General features: G+C 42.9%; 1 protein-coding gene across 5 annotated transcripts in view; it reads right to left on the reverse strand.

Annotated features, from left to right (window-relative positions):
- Positions 1-4,978: 4,978 nt before the first annotated feature.
- TPST1 (tyrosylprotein sulfotransferase 1) overlaps positions 4,979-19,954 on the reverse strand; it is a 149,248-nt gene continuing 134,272 nt past the window's right edge. For 3 of the 5 annotated variants that reach the window (XM_055292997.2, XM_063646404.1, XM_063646402.1), the window contains 3 exons: positions 12,996-13,046; positions 8,279-8,325; positions 4,979-5,527 (listed from right to left, as the gene is read on the reverse strand). In XM_055292997.2, the coding sequence (XP_055148972.1) occupies positions 8,308-8,325; positions 12,996-13,046 (69 nt within the window). In that variant the 3' untranslated portion in view covers positions 4,979-5,527; positions 8,279-8,307. The remainder of the gene's footprint in view (positions 5,528-8,278; positions 8,326-12,995; positions 13,047-19,954) is intronic. The other 2 variants (XM_055292998.2, XM_063646403.1) reach the window with 1 other exon arrangement.

The following is a 19,954-nucleotide window of genomic DNA, read 5'->3' on the forward strand; positions in this document are numbered from 1 at the left end:
AAACAGGGACAATTTGACTTCCTCTTTTCCTAATTGAATACCCTTTATTTCCTTCTCCTGCCTGATTGTTCTGGCTAGAACTTCCAGTACTATGTTGAATAGGAGCGGTGAGAGAGGGCATCCCTCTCTTGTGCCAGTTTTCAGAGGGAATGCTTCCAGTTTTTGCCCATTCCGTATGATATTGGCTGTGGGTTTGTCGTAGACAGCTCTTATTATTTTGAGATATGTCCCATCAATACCTAATTTATTGAGAGTTTTTAGCATGAAGGGTTGTTGAATTTTGTGAAAGGCCTTTTCTGCATCTATTGAGATAATCATGTGGTTTTTGTCTTTGGTTCTGTTTATATGCTGGATTACATTTATTGATTTGCGTATGTTGAACCAGCCTTGCATCCCAGGGATGAAGCCCACTTGATTATGGTGGATAAGCTTTTTGATGTGCTGCTGGATTCAGTTTGCCAGTATTTTATTGAGGATTTTTGCATCAATGTTCATCAAGGATATTGGTCTGAAATTCTCTTTTTTGGTTATGTCTCTGCCAGGCTTTGGTATGAGGACAATGCTGGCTTCGTAAAATGTGTTAGGGAGGATTCCCTCTTTTTCTATTGATTGGAATAGTTTCAGAAGGAATGGTACCAGTTCCTCCTTGTACCTCTGGTAGAATTCAGCTGTGAATCCATCAGGTCCTGGACTCTTTTTGGTTGGTAAGCTATTGATTATTGCCACAATTTCAGAACCTGTTATTGGTCTATTCAGAGATTCAACTTCTTCCTGGTTTAGTCTTGGGAGGGTGTATTTGTCGAGGAATTTATCCATTTCTTCTAGATTTTCTAGTTTATTTGCATAGAGGTGTTTGTAGTATTCTCTGATGGTAGATTGTATTTCTGTGGGATCGGTGGTGATATCCCCTTTTTCGTTTTTTATTGCATCTATTTGATTCTTCTCTCTTTTCTTATTAGTCTTGCTAGCGGTCTATCAATTTTGTTGATCTTTTCAAAAAACCAGCTCCTGGATTCATTAATTTTTTGAAGGGTTTTTTGTGTCTCTATTTCCTTCAGTTCTGCTCTGATTTTAGTTATTTCTAGCCTTCTGCTAGCTTTTGAATGTGTTTGCTCTTGCTTTTCTAGTTCTTTTAATTGTGATGTTAGGGTGTCAATTTTGGATCTTTCCTGCTTTCTCTTGTGGGCATTTAGTGCTATAAATTTCCCTCTACACACTGCTTTGAACGTGTCCCAGAGATTCTGGTATGTTGTGTCTTTGTTCTCGTTGGTTTCAAAGAACATCTTTATTTCTGCCTTCATTTCATTATGTACCCAATAGTCATTCAGGAGCAGGTTGTTCAGTTTCCATGTAGTTGAGCGGTTTTGAGTGAGTTTCTTAATCCTGAGTTCTAGTTTGATTGCACTGTGGTCTGAGAGACAGTTTGTTATAATTTCTGTTCTTTTACATTTGCTGAGGAGAGCTTTACTTCCAACGATGTGGTCAATTTTGGAATAGGTGTGGTGTGGTGCTGAAAAAAATGTATATTCTGTTGACTTGGGGTGGAGAGTTCTGTAGATGTCTATTAGGTCCACTTTATGTAGAGCTGAGTTCAATTCCTGGATATCCTTGTTAACTTTCTGTCTCGTTGATCTGTCTAATGTTGACAGTGGGGTGTTAAAATCTCCCATTATTATTGTGTGGGAGTTTAAGTCCCTTTGTAGGTCACTGAGGACTTGCTTTATGAATCTGGGTGCTCCTGTGTTGGGTGCATATATATTTAGGATAGTTAGCTCTTCTTGTTGAATTGATCCCTTTACCATTATGTAATGGCCTTCTTTGTCTCTTTTGATCTTTGTTGGTTTAAAGTCTATTTTATCAGAGACTAGGACTGCAACCCCTGCCTTTTTTTGTTTTCCAGTTGCTTGATAGATCTTCCTCCATCCCTTTATTTTGAGTCTATGTGTGTCTCTGCACATGAGATGGGTTTCCTGAATACAGCACACTGATGGGTCCTGACTCCTTATCCAGTTTGCCAGTCTGTGTCTTTTGATTGGAGCATTTAGCCCATTTACATTTAACGTTAATATTGTTATGTGTGAATCTGATCCTGTCATTATGATGTTAGTTGGTTATTTTGCTCGTTAGTTGCTATAGTTTCTTCCTAGCCTCGATGGTCTTTACAATTTGGCGTGTTTTTGCAGTGGCTGGTACCGGTTGTTCCTTTCCATGTTTACTGCTTCCTTCAGGAGCTCTTTTAGGGCAGGCCTGGTGGTGACAAAATCACTCAGCGTTTGCTTGTCTGTAAAGTATTTTATTTCTCCTTCACTTATGAAGCTTAGTTTGGCGGGATAGGAAATTCTGGGTTGAAAATTCTTTTCTTTAAGAATGTTGAATATCGGCCCCCACTCTCTTCTGGCTTGTAGAGTTTCTGCTGAGAGATCAGCTGTTAGTCTGATGGGCTTCCCTTTGTGGGTAACCCGACCTTTCTCTCTGGCTGCCCTTAACATTTTTTCCTTCATTTCAACTTTGGTGAATCTGACAATTATGTGTCTTGGAGTTGCTCTTCTCGAGGAGTATCTTTGTGGCGTTCTGTGTATTTCCTGAATCTGAATGCTTGCCTGCCTTGCTAGATTGGGGAAGTTCTCCTGGATAATATCTTGCAGAGTGTTTTCCAACTTGGTTCCATTCTCCCCATCATTTTCAGGTACACCAATCAGATGTAGGTTTGGTCTTTTCACATAGTCCCAAATTTCTTGGAGGCTTTGTTCATTTCTTTTTATTCTTTTTTCTCCAAACTTCCCTTCTCTCTTCATTTCATTCATTTCATCTTCCATCAGCAATACCCTTTCTTCCAGCTGATCACATCTGCTACTGAGGCTTCTGCAATCTTCGCGTAGTTCTCGAAACTTGGCTTTCAGCTCCATCAGCTCCTTTAAGCCCTTCTCTCCATTGGTTATTCTAGTTATCCATTCTTCTAATTTTTTTTCAAAGTTTTTAACTTCTTTGCTATTGTTTTGAATTTCCTCTCGTAGCTCAGAGTAGTTTGATCATCTGAAGCCTTCTTCTCTCAACTCGTCAAAGTCATCCTCCATCCAGCTTTGTTCAGTTGCTGGTGAGGAACTGCGTTCCTTTGGAGGAGGAGAGGTGCTCTGTTTTTTAGAGTTTCCAGTTTTTTTGCTCTGTTTTTTCCCCATCTTTGTGGTTTTATCTACTTTTTGTCTTTGATGATGGTGATGTACAGATGGGTTTTTGGTGTGGATGTCCTTTCTGTTTGTTAGTTTTCCTTCTACCAGACAGGACCCTCAGCTGCAGGTCTGTTGGAGTTTACTAGAGTTCCACTCCAGACCCTGTTTGGCTGGGTGTCAGCAGCGGTGGCTGCAGAACAGCAGATTTTCATGAGACCACAAATTCAGCTGTCTGATAGTTCCTCTGAAAGTTTTGTCTCAGAGGAGTACCCGGCTGAGTGAGGTGTCAGTCTGTCCCTACTAGGGGGTGCCTCCCAGTTAGGCTGCTCAGGGGTGAGGGACCCACTTTAGGACGCAGTCTGTCCGTTCTCAGATCTCCAGCTGCGTGCTGGGAGAACCACTACTCTCTTCCAAGCTGTCAGTCAGACAGGGACATTTAAGTCTGTGGAGGTTCTTGCTGAGTTGTTTGTCTGTGCCCTGCCCCCAGAGATTGAGCCTACAGAGGCAGGCAGGCCTCCTTGAGCTGTGGTGGGCTCCACCCAGTTCGAGCTTCCTGGCTGCTTTGTTTACCTAAGCAAGCCTGGGCAATGGCGGGCGCCCCTCCCCCAGCCTCACTGCCGCCTTGCAGCTTGATCTCAGACTGCTGTGCTAGCAATCAGCGAGACTCCGTGGGCATAGAACCCTCCGAGCCAGGTGCGGGACACAATCTCCTAGTGTGCCGTTTTCCAGGCCCGTTGGAAAAGCGCAGTATTAGGATGGGACTGACCCGATATTCCAGGTGCTGTTTCCCCTTTCTTTGACTAGGAAAGGGAACTCCCTGACCCCTTGCACTTCCCGAGTGAGGCAATGCCTCGCCCTGCTTCGGCTCGCGCACAGTGCGCTTCATGGACTGTCCTGCACCCACTGTTAGGCACTCCCTAGTGAGATGAAACCGGTACCTCAAGCAGAAATGCAGAAATCACCCGTCCTCTGTGTCGCTGGGGCTGGGAGCTGGAGACTGTAGCTGTTCCTATTCGGCCATCTTGGCTCCTCGAGTCTGGACTCTTTTAAGTGAAATGGAAGCCACTGAAATGTTTCAGGTGGGGAGGGTCCTGTCCAGATGTGCATTCTAAAAACTCTTATTCTGCTGTGATCCAAGAAATACATTGAAGGTAGGATCAAAGATCTTGGATGCGAATGGAAAAAGGGAGGAAAAGGGTGAAATCAAGTGTGACTCTTCAGTTTCTGGCTCAAGTGACAGTAGAAAATTCTGCAATTACTGATATGGATATGACCTAAATGGATAGTACAAGTTTTGGGGTGGAGATGGGATAACATGTTATATACGGTTTTCATGCCTGGCACATATGTGAACACACTCAATATGGGAATTATTACTACTATCTGGACATCCTGTGTTTCATAACAAAGGCTTCTAGAAAACAAGTGAAAATAGTAACTTCCATGTCCTTAAATACAGTCTGCAAGCATGAAATAGAACAGGATTCTCAAAGTGGATGGCGGTAGGTTCTCTCTGAAATAAATTACAAAAAACTTCACTACAAAATGGTAATGCAGGCCAAACACCGTGGCTCACACCTGTAATTTTAGTACTTTGGGAGGTTGAGGCAGAAGGATCGTTTGAGCCCAGGCTGGGGAATGTAGCGAGACCTTGCCTCTACCCACCACCCCCTCCAAAAAAAAGGTGGTGGCTCCAGGGGAGTATCTACAATACAGCCAACCAAGGACACTTTGGTTTATCACATCAGCATCTGATAAGGTCTGTGCTTCTCTGAAATCACATTAATGAAAACATGTAAATACCAGAATGCTTCACATTGAAAGCTTTTATTTTGAAAAATAAAATACAAAAGTCATTAAGTTGTAAATGTATAATGGTAATTTCCCAACTTCTCAGAAACAATACAATGAATTAAATAATTAAGATATTTAATATTATTCACATCAATACACTTAAACAGGCACACGTGTTCTACAAAACATTAGAACATGTACAGACAACCTATTTCAAAAGGAGACTGCCCAAGTCTGCTTACAGGATCCCATTTTTAAACCCTCTCCTTGAAAACAAACGTCATAATCTGGTAAGAAAAGAGGACAAGAGGAGTTTTAACAGGAAACACATGTTCCTTCTGGGCTCCTTACTGCAGGGCTGTGCATGAAATCGGGATCAAGGGCTCTTTGCTCAGGAGGCAGATCCCTCACAAGGCCCAAAGCTGTGCGGACACCTCCATCCTCTCAGTGGGAGGAAACTGGCAAATGCACAGGTGGCGCAGCCAAGGTGCAGACGCTCCACCAAGCTTGGCAGGGGACAGCCAGTCCTGGGAATTTCCCTTCTGCTGAAAAGGCAGCAATCTTTCCTAGGGCGAACAAACAGAATGTGGTTACAGGTGTGGAGTCCTGGTGTGTTCTCCCTGTGTCTTCATCTCTTCCTTCCGAGCTACAGGCCTAGACAAGCCAGGTGGTTGGGGAGGTTCCTGCAGGTCAGGGGCCAGGAGGATGGATGTTGAGAGCAGCTGCCTCAGGAAGACTGCCTGGGAGGCACACGCACCCTCACTCTGGTGCTTTCAGATGCATGCAAGTAGCTGCTGGGTGCAAAGCAAGCAGATGGTGGCCAAAACCAGGGCTGCTCCTGCCAATTTCTAAATAACTTACTGTCATCTGCTATTGTTGCTACTGTAGGGGCACTGTCAGGGGCATGTCCAGGGGTCAGCACCATGATTCCTCGTGTGAAGAAATAGGTCCTAAGGTTCTTAAAGTGTCCAGGGGTCAAGACCCTGATTCCTCCTTATATGAAGAAATGGGTCCTAAGGTTCTTTAAGTGTCCAGGTCAGCACCCTGATTCTTCCTCATGTGAAGAAATGGGTCCTAAGGTTCTTTAAGTGTCCAGGGGTGAGCACCCTGATTCCTCCTCATGTGAAGAAATGGATCCTAAGGTTCTTTAAAGGAAGCTCCAGAGAACACACACAGAGACTGTTATTGAAATGCCAAAGGGACCCAAAAGATAAGATAGATAGTATCCATCCTAAGGGCTTTGCTGTGTCCCCAGTTCTCCTGAGTCCTCCTCACCACGGGTTGGCCCCTCCCAGCCTACACACACAAGCAAGGGTGAAATGCTGCAGAGGCAAATGCCGACGCGGTCCATCCTACAACACACTGGTAAAGAAATGAGGCCTTGTGTGTGTTTGGTGGGGCGGGCAGGGAGATTACCTATGAAGTTTGAAAGCATTTTGTATAAACAAAATTAGCCAAGGCCTGATAACTGCTGTTAAATATGCAGACCCACAGGACATAAGACTAACATTTGCTCCTCAGCAAAAAGGAAACCTGAATCCTAGAACCTGTCAATATTAGCAGCTTGCTGCCATCTGGGATTCTGACATGACGGAGAAGCGTCCATGTGCTTCTTATGTCTATAATCCATCAACGCACCGCAAGTCACATTCAACCTGTTTTCTCACTAGTAAAACAGGAATACTACCAGCCTGCCGGAGTGGTTTAAGAACTGAATACACTTTTATATATGGATGTATATATAATTTAGTGTATCTGTTATATATATATCATCTTATATATATGCAAATAAAATGCTTGGTATTTTATGCCTGGTATGGAGTATGCACAATACATCATTATATAAAGTAAAAATAAAAACAAAGGACAGCATGTAAACTATGAGAAAAAAATCACTATCAATATCAGATTTTATTTTTATTAATTACTTTATTTATTTATTTTTGAGACTCGCTCTGTCACCCAGGCTAGAGTGCAGTGGTGCAATCTCGGCTCACTGCAACGTCTCCACCTCCTGGCTTCAAGCAATTCTCTTGCCTCAGCCTCCCGAGTAGCTGGGACTATACGAGCCCACCACCACGCCCAGCCAATTTTTTTTTTTTTTTTTTTTGAGATGAAGTCTCACTCTTGTCACCCAGGCTGGAGTGCAATGGCACGATTTCGGCTCACTGCAACCTCCGCCTCCTGGGTTCAAGTGATTCTCCTGCCTCAGCCTCCCAAGTAGCTGGGATTACAGGCCCCTGCCACCACACCCAGCTAATTTTTGTATTTTTAGTAGAGACGAGGTTTCACTATGTTGGCCAGGCTGGTCTCGACCTCCTGACCTTGTGATCTGCCCACCTTGGCCTCCCAAAGTGCTGGGATTACAGGCGTGAGCCACCGCGCCCAGCCAATATCAGATTTTTTTTAAAGGCTGTTCAAGTTCCAACTGATCAAAGGCTTTGCAATATCATTTGGAGCAAAACTGATCTTAAGCAAGTTTGGGTGGATAAGCAGAGACTGAAAGTCTGGGAGAAGGGTATGAGCTCTGAGCAGCTGCACCTGGAAATCTGGGCTGAGAAACCAGCTTTGCCCCTCATGAGCTGGTGTCCCTGGACATGTGCCTGATGAGGGCCACGTACTCAGAAAGAGGGCTTAGAAGGCAGGGCTGGCCTTGTCCACAATGTAGCGCTTAGTCCAATGAGACAATGTAGGTTACTCACATAAGCCATCCATAATACATTAAAACAAGCAAGGGCAAACTTGAAAAACCAACCGAGAAACAAACAAACAAAAATTGTAGTAGGGCAAAAACATCTGCAAGTCCAGCACACAAAGCAAGCCATTGGAGGTGGGGATGGGTGGCTGGGGCCCTGGCTGAACGGGTAACCAGAAGTAAACAGCCACTCCTGAGTTCTGGGTTTCCCTGCCTCTGGACTATGGTCTTGACAAACAACCTGCTCCCTCCAGGACCAGCTTCCTTATCAGCAAACAGGGAGTTGGGCTTGATGGCCTCCAGGTCCCTTTCAGCTGAAATATTTCATGGTTCATAATGAAAATAGCAATACTATTGTGTGCTTATTATGAGCCAGGCTCTTGGATGATGATTAATTCTCACCACCATGCTCTTGTTAATACTATCCTCATTTCATAGATGAATAAATGAAGACACAGAGGTGAAGTAACGTGCTTGCTTCCACACAGAAAGTGAAGAGGCAGGATTCCAACCCCGGCAGACGGACTCCAGAGCTGTGCTCTCCACCTTGGCCACCCAGCCCCCTGCAAGAGCCTGAGTGGGAAACAGAAAGACCTGGCAGTGTCCCCCAGGGTCCCCTCACCTCATGTATGGAAGAGGCTCCTTGTTCTGCTACTCCACTTGCTCAGTCTGTTGAAGGAAAGAAAAGATGTTTTAATGTCCTTGAAGTTGGTCAGCACGAGAAGTGACTGTCCCCACTGAAACACCAGGGGTGGCCCGCAGGCTCCCTTCACTTTCAGATGAACTCAGTGCACTACTGTGGTATGCTCAAGAATCCGACTGGCCTTTCCCTCTGGTTCCTGGGAGGGAAATGCTGAATCCTTGGAATTTCCTGGGTAACAAGAGTGTCTTTGTTATTTCTGAGGCCCTTGGATCACATCTGGATTTATGTTAGGAGATAACTCAGGATGGGGTTGCTCACCACAAAGACCAACCATGGGATCAGGGGCTGGGGCTTGGAGCCCGCCTCAACTCGGGAGGGGAAGTTGGCTGGAGATTGAGTTCTAACACATGACCAATGATTTGATAAATCTTGCCTGCATAAATAAACCCCAATAAAAATGCTGAGTGTGGAAGTTCAGTGGTACTTCCCGGTTGGTGAACACATGGGTGTGCTAGGAGGGTGACATGCCCTGATTCCATAGGGAGGAGGCGCAGAAGCTCTGCATTCAGGACCCTTCTGGGCCTACTTCTATCTTATGGCTGGTCCTGATCTGCATCCTTTATAAAACTGTCATTGTTAAGTACTACACTTTCCCGAGTTTTATGAACCATTCTAGCTAATTATTGAATCTGAAGGTTCTATGAGTTTCTGCTGATTTTCATTAGAAGTTAAACTGAAGACCTTATGGGCCCTTTCTACGTGTGTGTGTGTGTCTGTGTGTGTGTGCGAACTTCTGCATGATTTTTTGTTTCTTTTTTTAATAGACAAGGTTTCCCTCTGTAACCCAGGCTGGAGTGCAGTGGCACAATCACAGCTCACTGCCTGGGCTTAACAGATCATCCTGCCTCAGCTTCCCAAGTATGCCACCACGCTCAGCCTTTTTTTTTTTTTTTTTTTGAGATGGAGTCTTGCTCTGTCACCCAGGTTGGAGTGCAGTGGTGCAATCTCGCTTCACTGCAACCTCTGCCTCCCGGGTTCAAGCAATTCTCCTGCCTCAGCCTGGGGAGCAGCTGGGATTACGGGTGTGTGCCACCACGCCCGGCTAATTTTTTTTTGGTATTTGTTTTTAGAGATGGAGTTTTGCCATGTTTGCCAGGCTGGTCTTGAACTCCCAATCTCAAGTGATCTGCCCGCCTCAGCCTCCCAAAGTGCTGGGATTACAGGTGTGAGCCACCACGCCTGGCCCTGCCCAGCTAATTTTTTGATAGAGATAGGGTCTTGCTATGTTGTCCAGGCTTTTTGCCCAATTTAAAAAAAATTTCCCTTATGATGATGATCTATATTCCACAGATGAGTCCTTTTTTTTTTTTTTTTTTTTTTTTTTTTTTGAGAGGGAGTCTCACACTCTTGCCCAGGCTAGAGTGCAGTGGCACGTTCTCAGCTCACTTCAACCTCTGCCTCCTGAGTTCAAGCAATTCTCCTGCCTCAGCCTCCCAAGTAGCTGGGATTACAGGCGCCCACCAACACGCCCAGCTAATTTATTTATTGTATTTTTAGTAGAGATGGGGTTTCACTATGTTGGCCAGGCTGGTCTAAAACTCCTGCCTTCGTGATCCACCTGCCTTGGCCTCCCAAAGTGCTGGGATTACAGGTGTGAGTCACTGCACTCGGCCCCAGATGAGTCCTTTGTTTTAAATATGTTCTCCTACTTAGGCTCACTATTTTACTTTCCTTATGATGATTTTTATTACATAAACATCCTCAATTATAATGTAGTTCATATTATCCACCTTTAAATTAATAATCAGTACTTTTTAGGGCTTAAGAAATCCTGTCCTCTTATGGTCATGAAGATAGTTCCTCTATTATCTTCTTCATTTTTATGAGACAGGATTGATTGCCCAGGCTGCAGTGCAGTGGTGTGATCTTGGCTCATTGCAGCCTCAACCTCGGGGGCTCAGGTGATCCTCCCACCTCAGCCTCCCAAGTAGCTGGGACTACAGGCATGCACCACACCTGGCTAATTTTTTGTATTTTTAGTAGAGATGAGGTTTGGCTATGTTTCCCAGGCTGGTTTTGAATGCCTGGACTCAAGCAATCTGCCTGCTTCCCAAAGTGCTGGGATTACAAGCGTGAGCCTCATGCCTGGCTCTTCTTTTTTTTTTTTTTTTTTTTTTTTTGAGACGGAGTCTTGCTCTGTCGCCCAGACTGGAGTGCAGTGGCGCGATCTCGGCTCACTGCAAGCTCCGCCTCCCGGGTTCACGCCATTCTCCTGCCTCAGCCTCTCCGAGTAGCTGGGACTACAGGCGCCCGCCACCACGCCCGGCTAATTTTTTGTATTTTTTAGTAGAGACGGGGTTTCACCGTGGTCTCGATCTCCTGACCTCGTGATTCGCCCGCCTCGGCCTCCCAAAGTGCTGGAATTACAAGCGTGAGCCACCGCGCCTGGCTCTTCTATATCCTCTAACAACTTCATTATTTTGCCTTTCACATTTAGGTGTGCAATCCACTTGGAAATATTTTTAGGTATGTTGTGAAGCAGGGGTGTCCCTTTAGTTTTAGTCTCAAATACCTTTTCTTGACTTCTTCAGATTTGTTATGCAAACCGGCTTTTGGAATTTTTTTTTTTTTTTTTTTTTTTGAGACGGACTCTCTCGCTCTGTCACCCAGGCTGGAGTGCAGAGGTGCAGTATTGGCTCAGTGCAACCTCCACCTCCCTGGTTCAAGCAATTCCCCTGCCTCAGCCTCCCGAGTAGCTGGGATTACAGGCGCACGCCACCAAGTCTTGCTAATTCTTTTGTATTTTTAGTAGAGACGGGGTGTCACTATGTTGGCTAAACTGATCTCAAACTCCTGACCTCAGGCAATCCACCCACCTGGGCCTCCCAAAGTGCTGGGATTATAGCGTGAACCACCGCACCTGGGCGCTTTTGGATTTTATATTCCTTCAAGACAGCCTCTTGGAATATTCTCTGGCTCCAACTTCCACAGCTGGTGTGAGTCTGTTCATGAATCTACCCAGGTTTCTGGGACATCATGCCCACCCTGGGCCCAGAGCTCTGTGCCTTGTCTGCACGAGGTGGGCGGATTCTTCTGGATAAGTCAGGAGCTCCTTGAGGTCTTTCTTTCCCCCGTGACTCCTGAGGACTTACTCTAATTTCTCACCATAGTAGACGCTGGGTAAACAATTGGTGAGTAAGTGAATGAATGGATGAATAGTAAATATATGTGAATAAGAATATGCCTTGAAAGTACTTTGAAACACTCAAGTCATATGTATCAATTACTGGCGGCTGACTGTTTTCAGAAAAGGGTCAGGAAGGAAGAGGCTTCAACTCTGGTGTGAGACATGGCTTCCCTCAGAGAGGGCAGCCCATTTACTCCAGGCTTGCTTCAGGCAACTGGACTTCACACAAGTCTGTGAGGCGCTGTTGCTTCACCAACCTCTATCTGCAACGCTTTCAGAAACTGAGTTCAGAACTGAGTCTTCTTTTCCTATTGACAAGCTAATCACTGACAGCAGCAGCCTGGAGGCAACATGCATCTTCGCCATGCTGGAAAGGGAATTCGGCTGCACTCAGGCCATGAGTGTCCATTTTTTCCAACTTCTATATGGGGATAACAGGTGATGCCCAGAGGCAGGATGCCGGGCTCCTCTAGGCATGTCAGCTGCGAGACTCCCTGTTTCTTTCCAACCCAGGAAACAGGATTGCAATGCAAATCAGTGAGAGAGGACGTTCCAGGGAAAACTCTGAATCTGCCTAATTTTTTTTATTTTTGAGACAGGGGTCTCACTCTGTCACCCAGGCTGAAGTGCAGTGGCACAATCTAGACTCATGGCAACCTCCACCTCCCGGGCTCAAGAGATCCTCCTGCCTCAGCCTCCCAAGTAGCTGGGACTAGAGGCCTCGCCACCATGCCTAGCTAATTTTTTTCTTTTTTTGAGGCAGTCTTGTTCTGTCACACAGGCTGTAGTGCAGTGGTGTAATCTTGGCTCAGCAACCTCCACCTCCCAGTTCATGTGATTCTCCCTTAGCCTCCCAAGTAGCCGGGATTACAGGCAAATGCTACAATACTCGGCTAATTTTTGTATTTTCCGTAGATATGAGGTTTCACCATGTTGGCCATGCTGGTCTTGAACTCCTGACTTCAAGTGATCCACCAACCTCGGCCTCACAAAGTGCTGGGATTACAGGCATGAGCCACCATGCTGGCTTTAATCCTTCAAACTCTCGCTATCCTTCCCAAGGGCCAGTGACTGTGTGCATATATATTTATAAGTCTTTTGGGCTCCAAATGAGAAAAGTCAAAGGGGCATGGATATACAGTACACAGAGTAGGAACAGAGAGGGTCGCTGAACATTTTTATTTCAAATTAGGCACTGGAACGCTGGAGCAGCTTTACCCACTGGGTGGCTTGTGCAGGACCTCAAGCAATCAGAATTTGGTTATCAATAAAGTATTTCCCTGGTTTTGGGAGACACTGAGCTCTCTGAAATTAAGACTGTGTTAAATTATTGTTAAAATCAACAAGTCCCAGACGCTGATCTTTCTTCCACCAGCACATATCACTATCCCTTTTCTTCTTTTCTTTTTGTTTTCTTGTTTCTTTTTAATTTCATTATCTCTTTAAAAATATTACTTAAATGCAAGAGCCAATCTAGTATACATCAGGAGGAAAAAGCAGACACAGTACCTGTGGTTTTTCTTTAAGAAAGTCAGGTAGTTGGAATTCTCCCTTATAGACCTGGAAAAACAAAGCAGGCATTGAGTTTAAGGCAGCAGGTCCAGTCCCCATCATTTCAGGACATGTGCCATGCCTGACCATGGCTGGATTTACTGCTCCACTGCTGGTCAGTTTAGAATGAGAAAGAAGCCTGTCAGTTCAAGAACAGAAAGTGGGCAGGACTAAGGGAAATCCCCATTCACTGCAATTCCCTCCTGCTCTGTGTTTACCGAGTGCTCACAAATATGGGCTGGCTAGGAGAGGGCTCAGGGTACCCTAAAAACAAAAACACCCTGACTGCCAAATCCCAATCACTTTAGCTGAGAGAGGAAGCAAGCCCTAGGCAATCTCTCTCAAGCAACCAACACAGAACTCCCGTAGTTTAGGAACAAGCTCCTCCTGGTTCCTTTTGAATTCTCCAAGGATACAACCCTGGATTTAATCCAACTTTACTTTTCTCAATTTAGCCAGTATTCCCATGGTGATTTGAATTTGAATATTAAGTGATTCTTAAAATGATATGTATCTTAAATCTCATAAAATCTTATAATTAAAGACCTATGCTTTAATATACCAAAATGTTTCTAATACATGCAATAATTAGGAATAATTATTTATGATAAATTTGTGATAAATACCATTTATTACATTTAAAAGCCCACTGAATATGTAAGAGTAAATCAATAAAAGATATATAAAACCTTAACACAGAAAACTATAAAACACTATTGAGAGAAATTAAAGACTCACATAAACAGACATACCACTTTCAGGGACAGGAAGATTTAATAGAGTAAAGATGGCCATTCTCCTCAAACAATTCCCAATCAAAATTCTAGCACGCTTTTTTTTTTTTGGAGGGGAGGGAGTAATTTCAACTTGATTGTAAAAGTTATATGGAAATACACAGGGCCAAGAATAGTCAACGTAGTTTTAAAAGAATAACAAAGTAGAAGAACTTATTCTACCAGATATCGATACATTACTATTATACAGCTATAATTATCTACATTACATAGCTCTAAACATTAGCTAAGTTACTGATATAGCCATAAGTAAGACAGTAGGGTTTTGGCACAAGGATAGACAAGTATATCGATGAAACAGAATGACAGGTCCAGAAACAGCCCCTCAGATGCGGATGCTTGGTTTATGGCAAGGTGGCATTGTAGAACAGTGCAATGAGAATGAATAAATAAAAAACATGGTCTATGCATATAATGATATACTATACAGCAACAAAAAAATGAACTCTGCTACATTACCAACAACACAGATGAATCTCAACATATGATGAGGAGGTGGGGAGCCAGATTCCAAAGAATAATATACTACATCTTCATTTAAAAAATTTAAAGCTACTAAGTAGGTAAAACAAATCAATGATATTAGCAATCAGGATACTGTTTGCCCTGGGTAGGAAGGAGGTGGTAGTGATTGAGAGAGAGAAGCTGAGAGAGTCTTCCAGGGTGCTGGTAATTTGTCTTGATATCAGTAGTGATTATGAGCATGTGTTCATTTTGTGAACACATCAGTTATTGATAAAGATTGGTGTACTGTATGTGTGATATACTACAACAACAAAATTCAATAAGTGAATTAAGTCAGTGGTTTAATCTTAAAAATTTACTGTTAAAACACACATATATCATTTAAGTACAAAGATTTTTATTTCAACACTGTTTGCAACAGCAAAAAAAAAAACCTGGGAACAAGTAATGTCAATCAAGAGTGGAAAAGCAATCCACTAGGAAGAAGTTTGATAACCACTGGAATCGAGATTGTAATAAGAAACTAAGGAAAGTTATTGGAACGACAGTTATTGGAAGATAGTCCTTCAGAGCACAGAAAATCTCAATGCTGAATCCTAGGCCTAAAAACCTAAAGAAGTTTCTCCTTTTACTGATCCACTTATAAATATAGCTGCATTACTTCGGAGGCTCAGCGAATGAACACACTTTTTTTCCTGCAATGCCTAAAACTTGGCCTATTTATTTTTTGTTCTCCGCTACAGTCTAGGAGGCCTAAACTGAAGTAGAGACACAGGCTTATAGATATTTCCGTGGAGGTGCGTGGCCCTGGAAAGTGAACAGAGTGCAGGATAACAAAACTGCAGCTGCTAGGAGTGTCTCAAAGCTACCATCATCTCCCCCAGTCAATGGGGGCTGGCTTAGCTGCTCCCTAACGAATCTGCATATAAGAATCATTTGTTTGGCCGGGCACGGTAGCTAATGCCTGTAATCCCAGCACTTTGGGAGGCGAAGGCAGGCAGATCACCTGAGGTCAGGAGTTCGAGACCAGCCTGGCCAACATGGTGAAACCCCGTCTCTACTTAAAATACAAAAAAGTAGCTGAGCATGTTGGCAGGCGCCTGTAATCCCAGCTACTCAGGAGGCTGAGGCAGGTGAATCGCTCGAATCTGGGAGGTGGAGGCTGCAGTGAGCTGACATCACGGCACTGCACTCCAGCCTGGGCAACAAGAGCGAAACTCTATCCCAAAAAAAAGAATCATTTGTTCTACCCTGACACCACAGCTCGGATGGGTCCAGCTTGCTGAGGTGGGAAGTGTCTAAGCCCTGGGAGCTGTGTATCATGTTAGCACTCGCTTCCATCCACTTTGCCTGCCTATTGTCTGTGGGTCGAGAAGACACCATGCCCAGTGGAGGGGCTGAAGCTACTAGAATGTTTTGTTTGTTTTCGGTTTTTTTTTTTTTTTTTTTTACCAGTTTCTCAAGTGTCTTTCCTTCTCCCACTATTCAAGAAATGAAGTCCCAGCCCCTACTTTCCAGACCCCAGGGGCATACACTGCTCAGGCCCACAGTCCGCTCTGGTCTGTGCCCTGGCTGCTTTACAGAACCAGTTCAGGTTGGGTCTGCCCCAGTCCCTCTTCTCTTGTCAGTGGGCTCGGAGTTTCGCTCTGTCACCCAGGCTGGAGTGCAATGGCACGATCTTGGCTCGCCGCAACCTCTGCCTCCTGGGTTCAAGCGCTTCTCCTGCCTCAGCTTCCTGAGTAGCTGGGATTACAGGCATGCACCACCACACCTGGCTACTTTTTGTATTTTTAATAGAGATGGGGTTTCTCCATGTTGGTCAGGCTGGTCTTGAACTCCTGACCTCAGGTGATCGGCCTGCCTCGGCCTCCCAAAGTGCTGCGATTACAGGTGTGAGCCACTGAGCCTGGCCAACTTTTCTTATTTTCACACTCTCTCAGACATTCAGATACTGAATCTCCTCTGAGCTAGCATCTTCTGCTAGAATTTATGCAGAAGGTTTAACTCAAGCCCAGGCAGTCGTACAGGTGTCAGTGGCAGAGCAAGGCTCAGAGGCCACACCCCAGGGCTCTTCCATTAAACCACGCTCATTGCATCCTACATTGCCTTTAGCAAATCTATGGTGAAATCTTTCTTCCTCTTTTTGGCTTGTTATAAAAAGCATAAGGCATAACAGGAAATATGAGTGGCAACATTCAACACTGTAAGTACCTTCCTAGTACTGACAGTTCCAGATAGGTAAGGCTTATATGAAGAAGAAAAAAAAAACCTAGGTATGCGATGTTACAAATGTAAGAAAAAACCAAAAGGGGTCAGGGTAAAATATCAAATAAAGGCTCAAGCAAAAAATCAGTGGGCAGCTGTCTGGAGATTTCCTTCTTTTAGTATCCTCTAGGGAACAAATGCCTCAAAAGTTAGGAACTGTAATACCAATGAAAATAACATTTTCCACTGACAAAGCAATTTCGACACAGTGCAGAAAACTGACCCACTACATTGCCTACACAAACAGCAGAGCTAGAAATGGAATTTCCTTTGATTAACAATGTTTCTGGACATCTGAATATTTTCAGGCACTAAAAGATGGAGGATTCTGCTTAACAGCAATGAGCTAGGTATTCAGAATCCAAATGTTTCTACAAACCCTCCCACCTCAAGCACTGAAGAATAAGACAAAACTAAGCTTCTGATTTGAAGGGCAAACTGGAAATTAAAATAATAAAAAAAAAAACCGCTAAACTTTACTATTTTCTGTGCATCAGGTTGGTATTAAGTAAGTGCCTCCTCATCAAATCACACAATCTCCTGAGGAGGTATTATTCTCTTTTTACAGATGAAGCAACTGAGGCACAGAGAAATTAAGTAATTCATAGACAGGTAGTGAAATGGGAAGCTTCTGTAGTAGTACTAGATTGGACTTCAATCATTCTAGTTGCTCTGTTTAGACTGTAGTATGGAGTCTATAGCAATAATCCAGAGAAGAGATAATGATGGCTTGGACCAAGGAGATAGAAATAGAGGTGATGAGAAGGGGAGAATTACAATTTTTTTTTCTAATTACATCTCGATATCCTAACAGATAGGATGTGGGATGTGAGGGACAAGGAGAATCAAGAATGACTCCAAGGTGTTTTGCCTAAGCCACTAACAACTGGAAACATGGAGTTACCATAGGTTGGTGGGGTTTTTCTTTCAATACTTTAAATATTTCACTCTGTCTTATAGCAATGAGACAATAGAAAGAAAGGGCATCCAAACTAGAAAGAAAGAAGTCAAATTATCGTTGTTTACAGATAATATAACCTTATATTTGGAAAAACCAAAAGACTCCACCAAAAAAAACTATTAGAACTAATAAATTCAGAAAGTTGAAGGAGACAAAATCAACATACAAAAATCAGTAGCATTTTTATGTGCCAATAGTGAACAATCTGAAAAAGAAGTCAAGAAAGTAATCCCATTTACAATAGCTACAAATAAAATAAAATTCTTCTACTCAGAAATAGAAAAAACAATTCTAAAGTTTACCCGGAACCATGAAAGATCCAGAATAACCAAAGCTATCCTGAGCAAAAAGAACAATACTGGAGGAGTAACATTACCTGAATTCAAATTATGCTACAGAGTTATAGTAACCAAAACAGCATGGTACTGGCATAAAAATAGACACACAGACCAATGGAATAGAACAGATAACCCAGAAATATATCCAGACATCTACAGAGAACTCATTTCCAACAAATGTGCCAAGAACATACACTGGGAAAAGAACAGTCTCTTCAATAAATGGTGCTGGGAAAACTGGATATCCATATGTAGTAAAATGAAACTAGATACTTGCTGGACACGGTGGCTCACACCTATAATCCCAGCACTTTAGGAAGTCAAAGCCGGTGGATCACTTGAGGCCAGAAGTTTGAGACCAGCCTGGGCAACATGGTGAAACCCCGTCTCTACTCAAAATACAAAAATTAGCCAGGCATGGTGGCATATACCTGAAATCCCAGCTACTCAGGAGGCTGAGGCATTAGAATTACTTGAACCTGGGAGGTGCAGGTTGCAATGAGTTGTGATCACACCACTGTACTCCAGCCTGGGAGACAGAGTGACCCTGTCTCAAAAAAAAAAAAAAAAAAGAAAAAAGAAAAAAAAGAAGAAAGAAAGAAACTAGACCTCTATCTCTTGCCATATACAAAAATCAAATCAAAATGAATTAAATACTTAAATCTAAAACCTCAAACTATGAACCTACTAAAAGAAAACATTTGGAAAACTCTCCAGGACATTGCACTGAGCAAAGATTTCTTGAGTAATACCCCACAAAGACAGGCACCCAAAGCAAAAATGGACAAATGGGATCACACCAAGTGTAAAAACTTCTAGGCAGCAAAGGATACAATCAACAAAGGGAAGTGACAATCCCCCAAATGGAAGAAAATATTTTCCAACTATCCATTTGACAGGAGACTAATAACCAGAATAGATAAAGAGCTCAAACAGGTCAATAAAAAAATCGAGTAATACAATAAAAAATGGGCAAAAGATCAGACTAGACATTACTCCAAAGTAGACAAACAAATGGCAAGCAGGTATATGAAAAGGTACTCAATATTATGTCATGACCATCAGGGAGATGCAAATCAAACTACAATGAGATATCATCTCACCCCAGTTAAAATGGCTTTTATCCAAAAGACAGGCAATAACGAATGCTGGTGAGGATGTGGAGAAAAGGGAACCCTGGTACATTGTTGGTGGGAATTTAAATTAGTACAACCACCATGGAGAACAGTATCGAGGTTCCTCAAAAAACTAAAAATGGAACTACCATATGATCTAGCAATCCCACTATTAGGAATATACCCAAAAGAAGGGAAATCAGTAAATCAAGGAGATATCTGCATTCTCACATTTGCTGCAGCACTATTCACAATAGCCAAGATTTGGGATCAATCTAAGTGTCCATCAACAGATAAATGGATAAAGGAAATATGATATATATATGTGATATATCATATATCACATATTATGATAAAAGAAATATATATAGATATATATCTATCTATAGCTATATCTATATATAAAATGGAGTACTATTCAACCATAAAAAAGAATGATCCTGTCATCTGCAACAACATGGATGGAACTGAGGGTCATTATGTTAAGTAAAATAAGCCAGGTATAGAAAGACAAACTTTGCATGTTCTCACTTATTTGTGGGAGCTAAAAATTAAGACAGTTGAACGCATGGAAATAGAGAGTAGAACAACAGTTACCAAAGGCTGGGAAGGGTAGTGGGTAGGTGGGTGGGGGAGGGGATAATTAATGGGTACAAAAATATTATTAGATAGAAGGAATAAAATCTAGTATTTGATAGCACAACAGGGTGACTGCAGTCAACAATTTACTATATATTTAAAAACTAGAGTATAACTAGATGGTTTGTAACACAAGAAAATGATAAATGCTTGAGGTGATGGATACCTCATTCAGCCTGATGTGATTATTACATATTGTATACCCTCATCAAAATATCTCATGTACCCCATAAATATATACACCTACTAGGTAACCACAAAAATTAATTAAAAACATAATAAAGACATAATAAATATAGAAATATTTCACTCCACTCTCCATAGGTAAGGTGTTTTTTGT

This window comes from Symphalangus syndactylus, chromosome 9 (genome assembly GCF_028878055.3).
Source record: "Symphalangus syndactylus isolate Jambi chromosome 9, NHGRI_mSymSyn1-v2.1_pri, whole genome shotgun sequence".
Lineage (NCBI taxonomy): Eukaryota > Metazoa > Chordata > Mammalia > Primates > Hylobatidae > Symphalangus > Symphalangus syndactylus.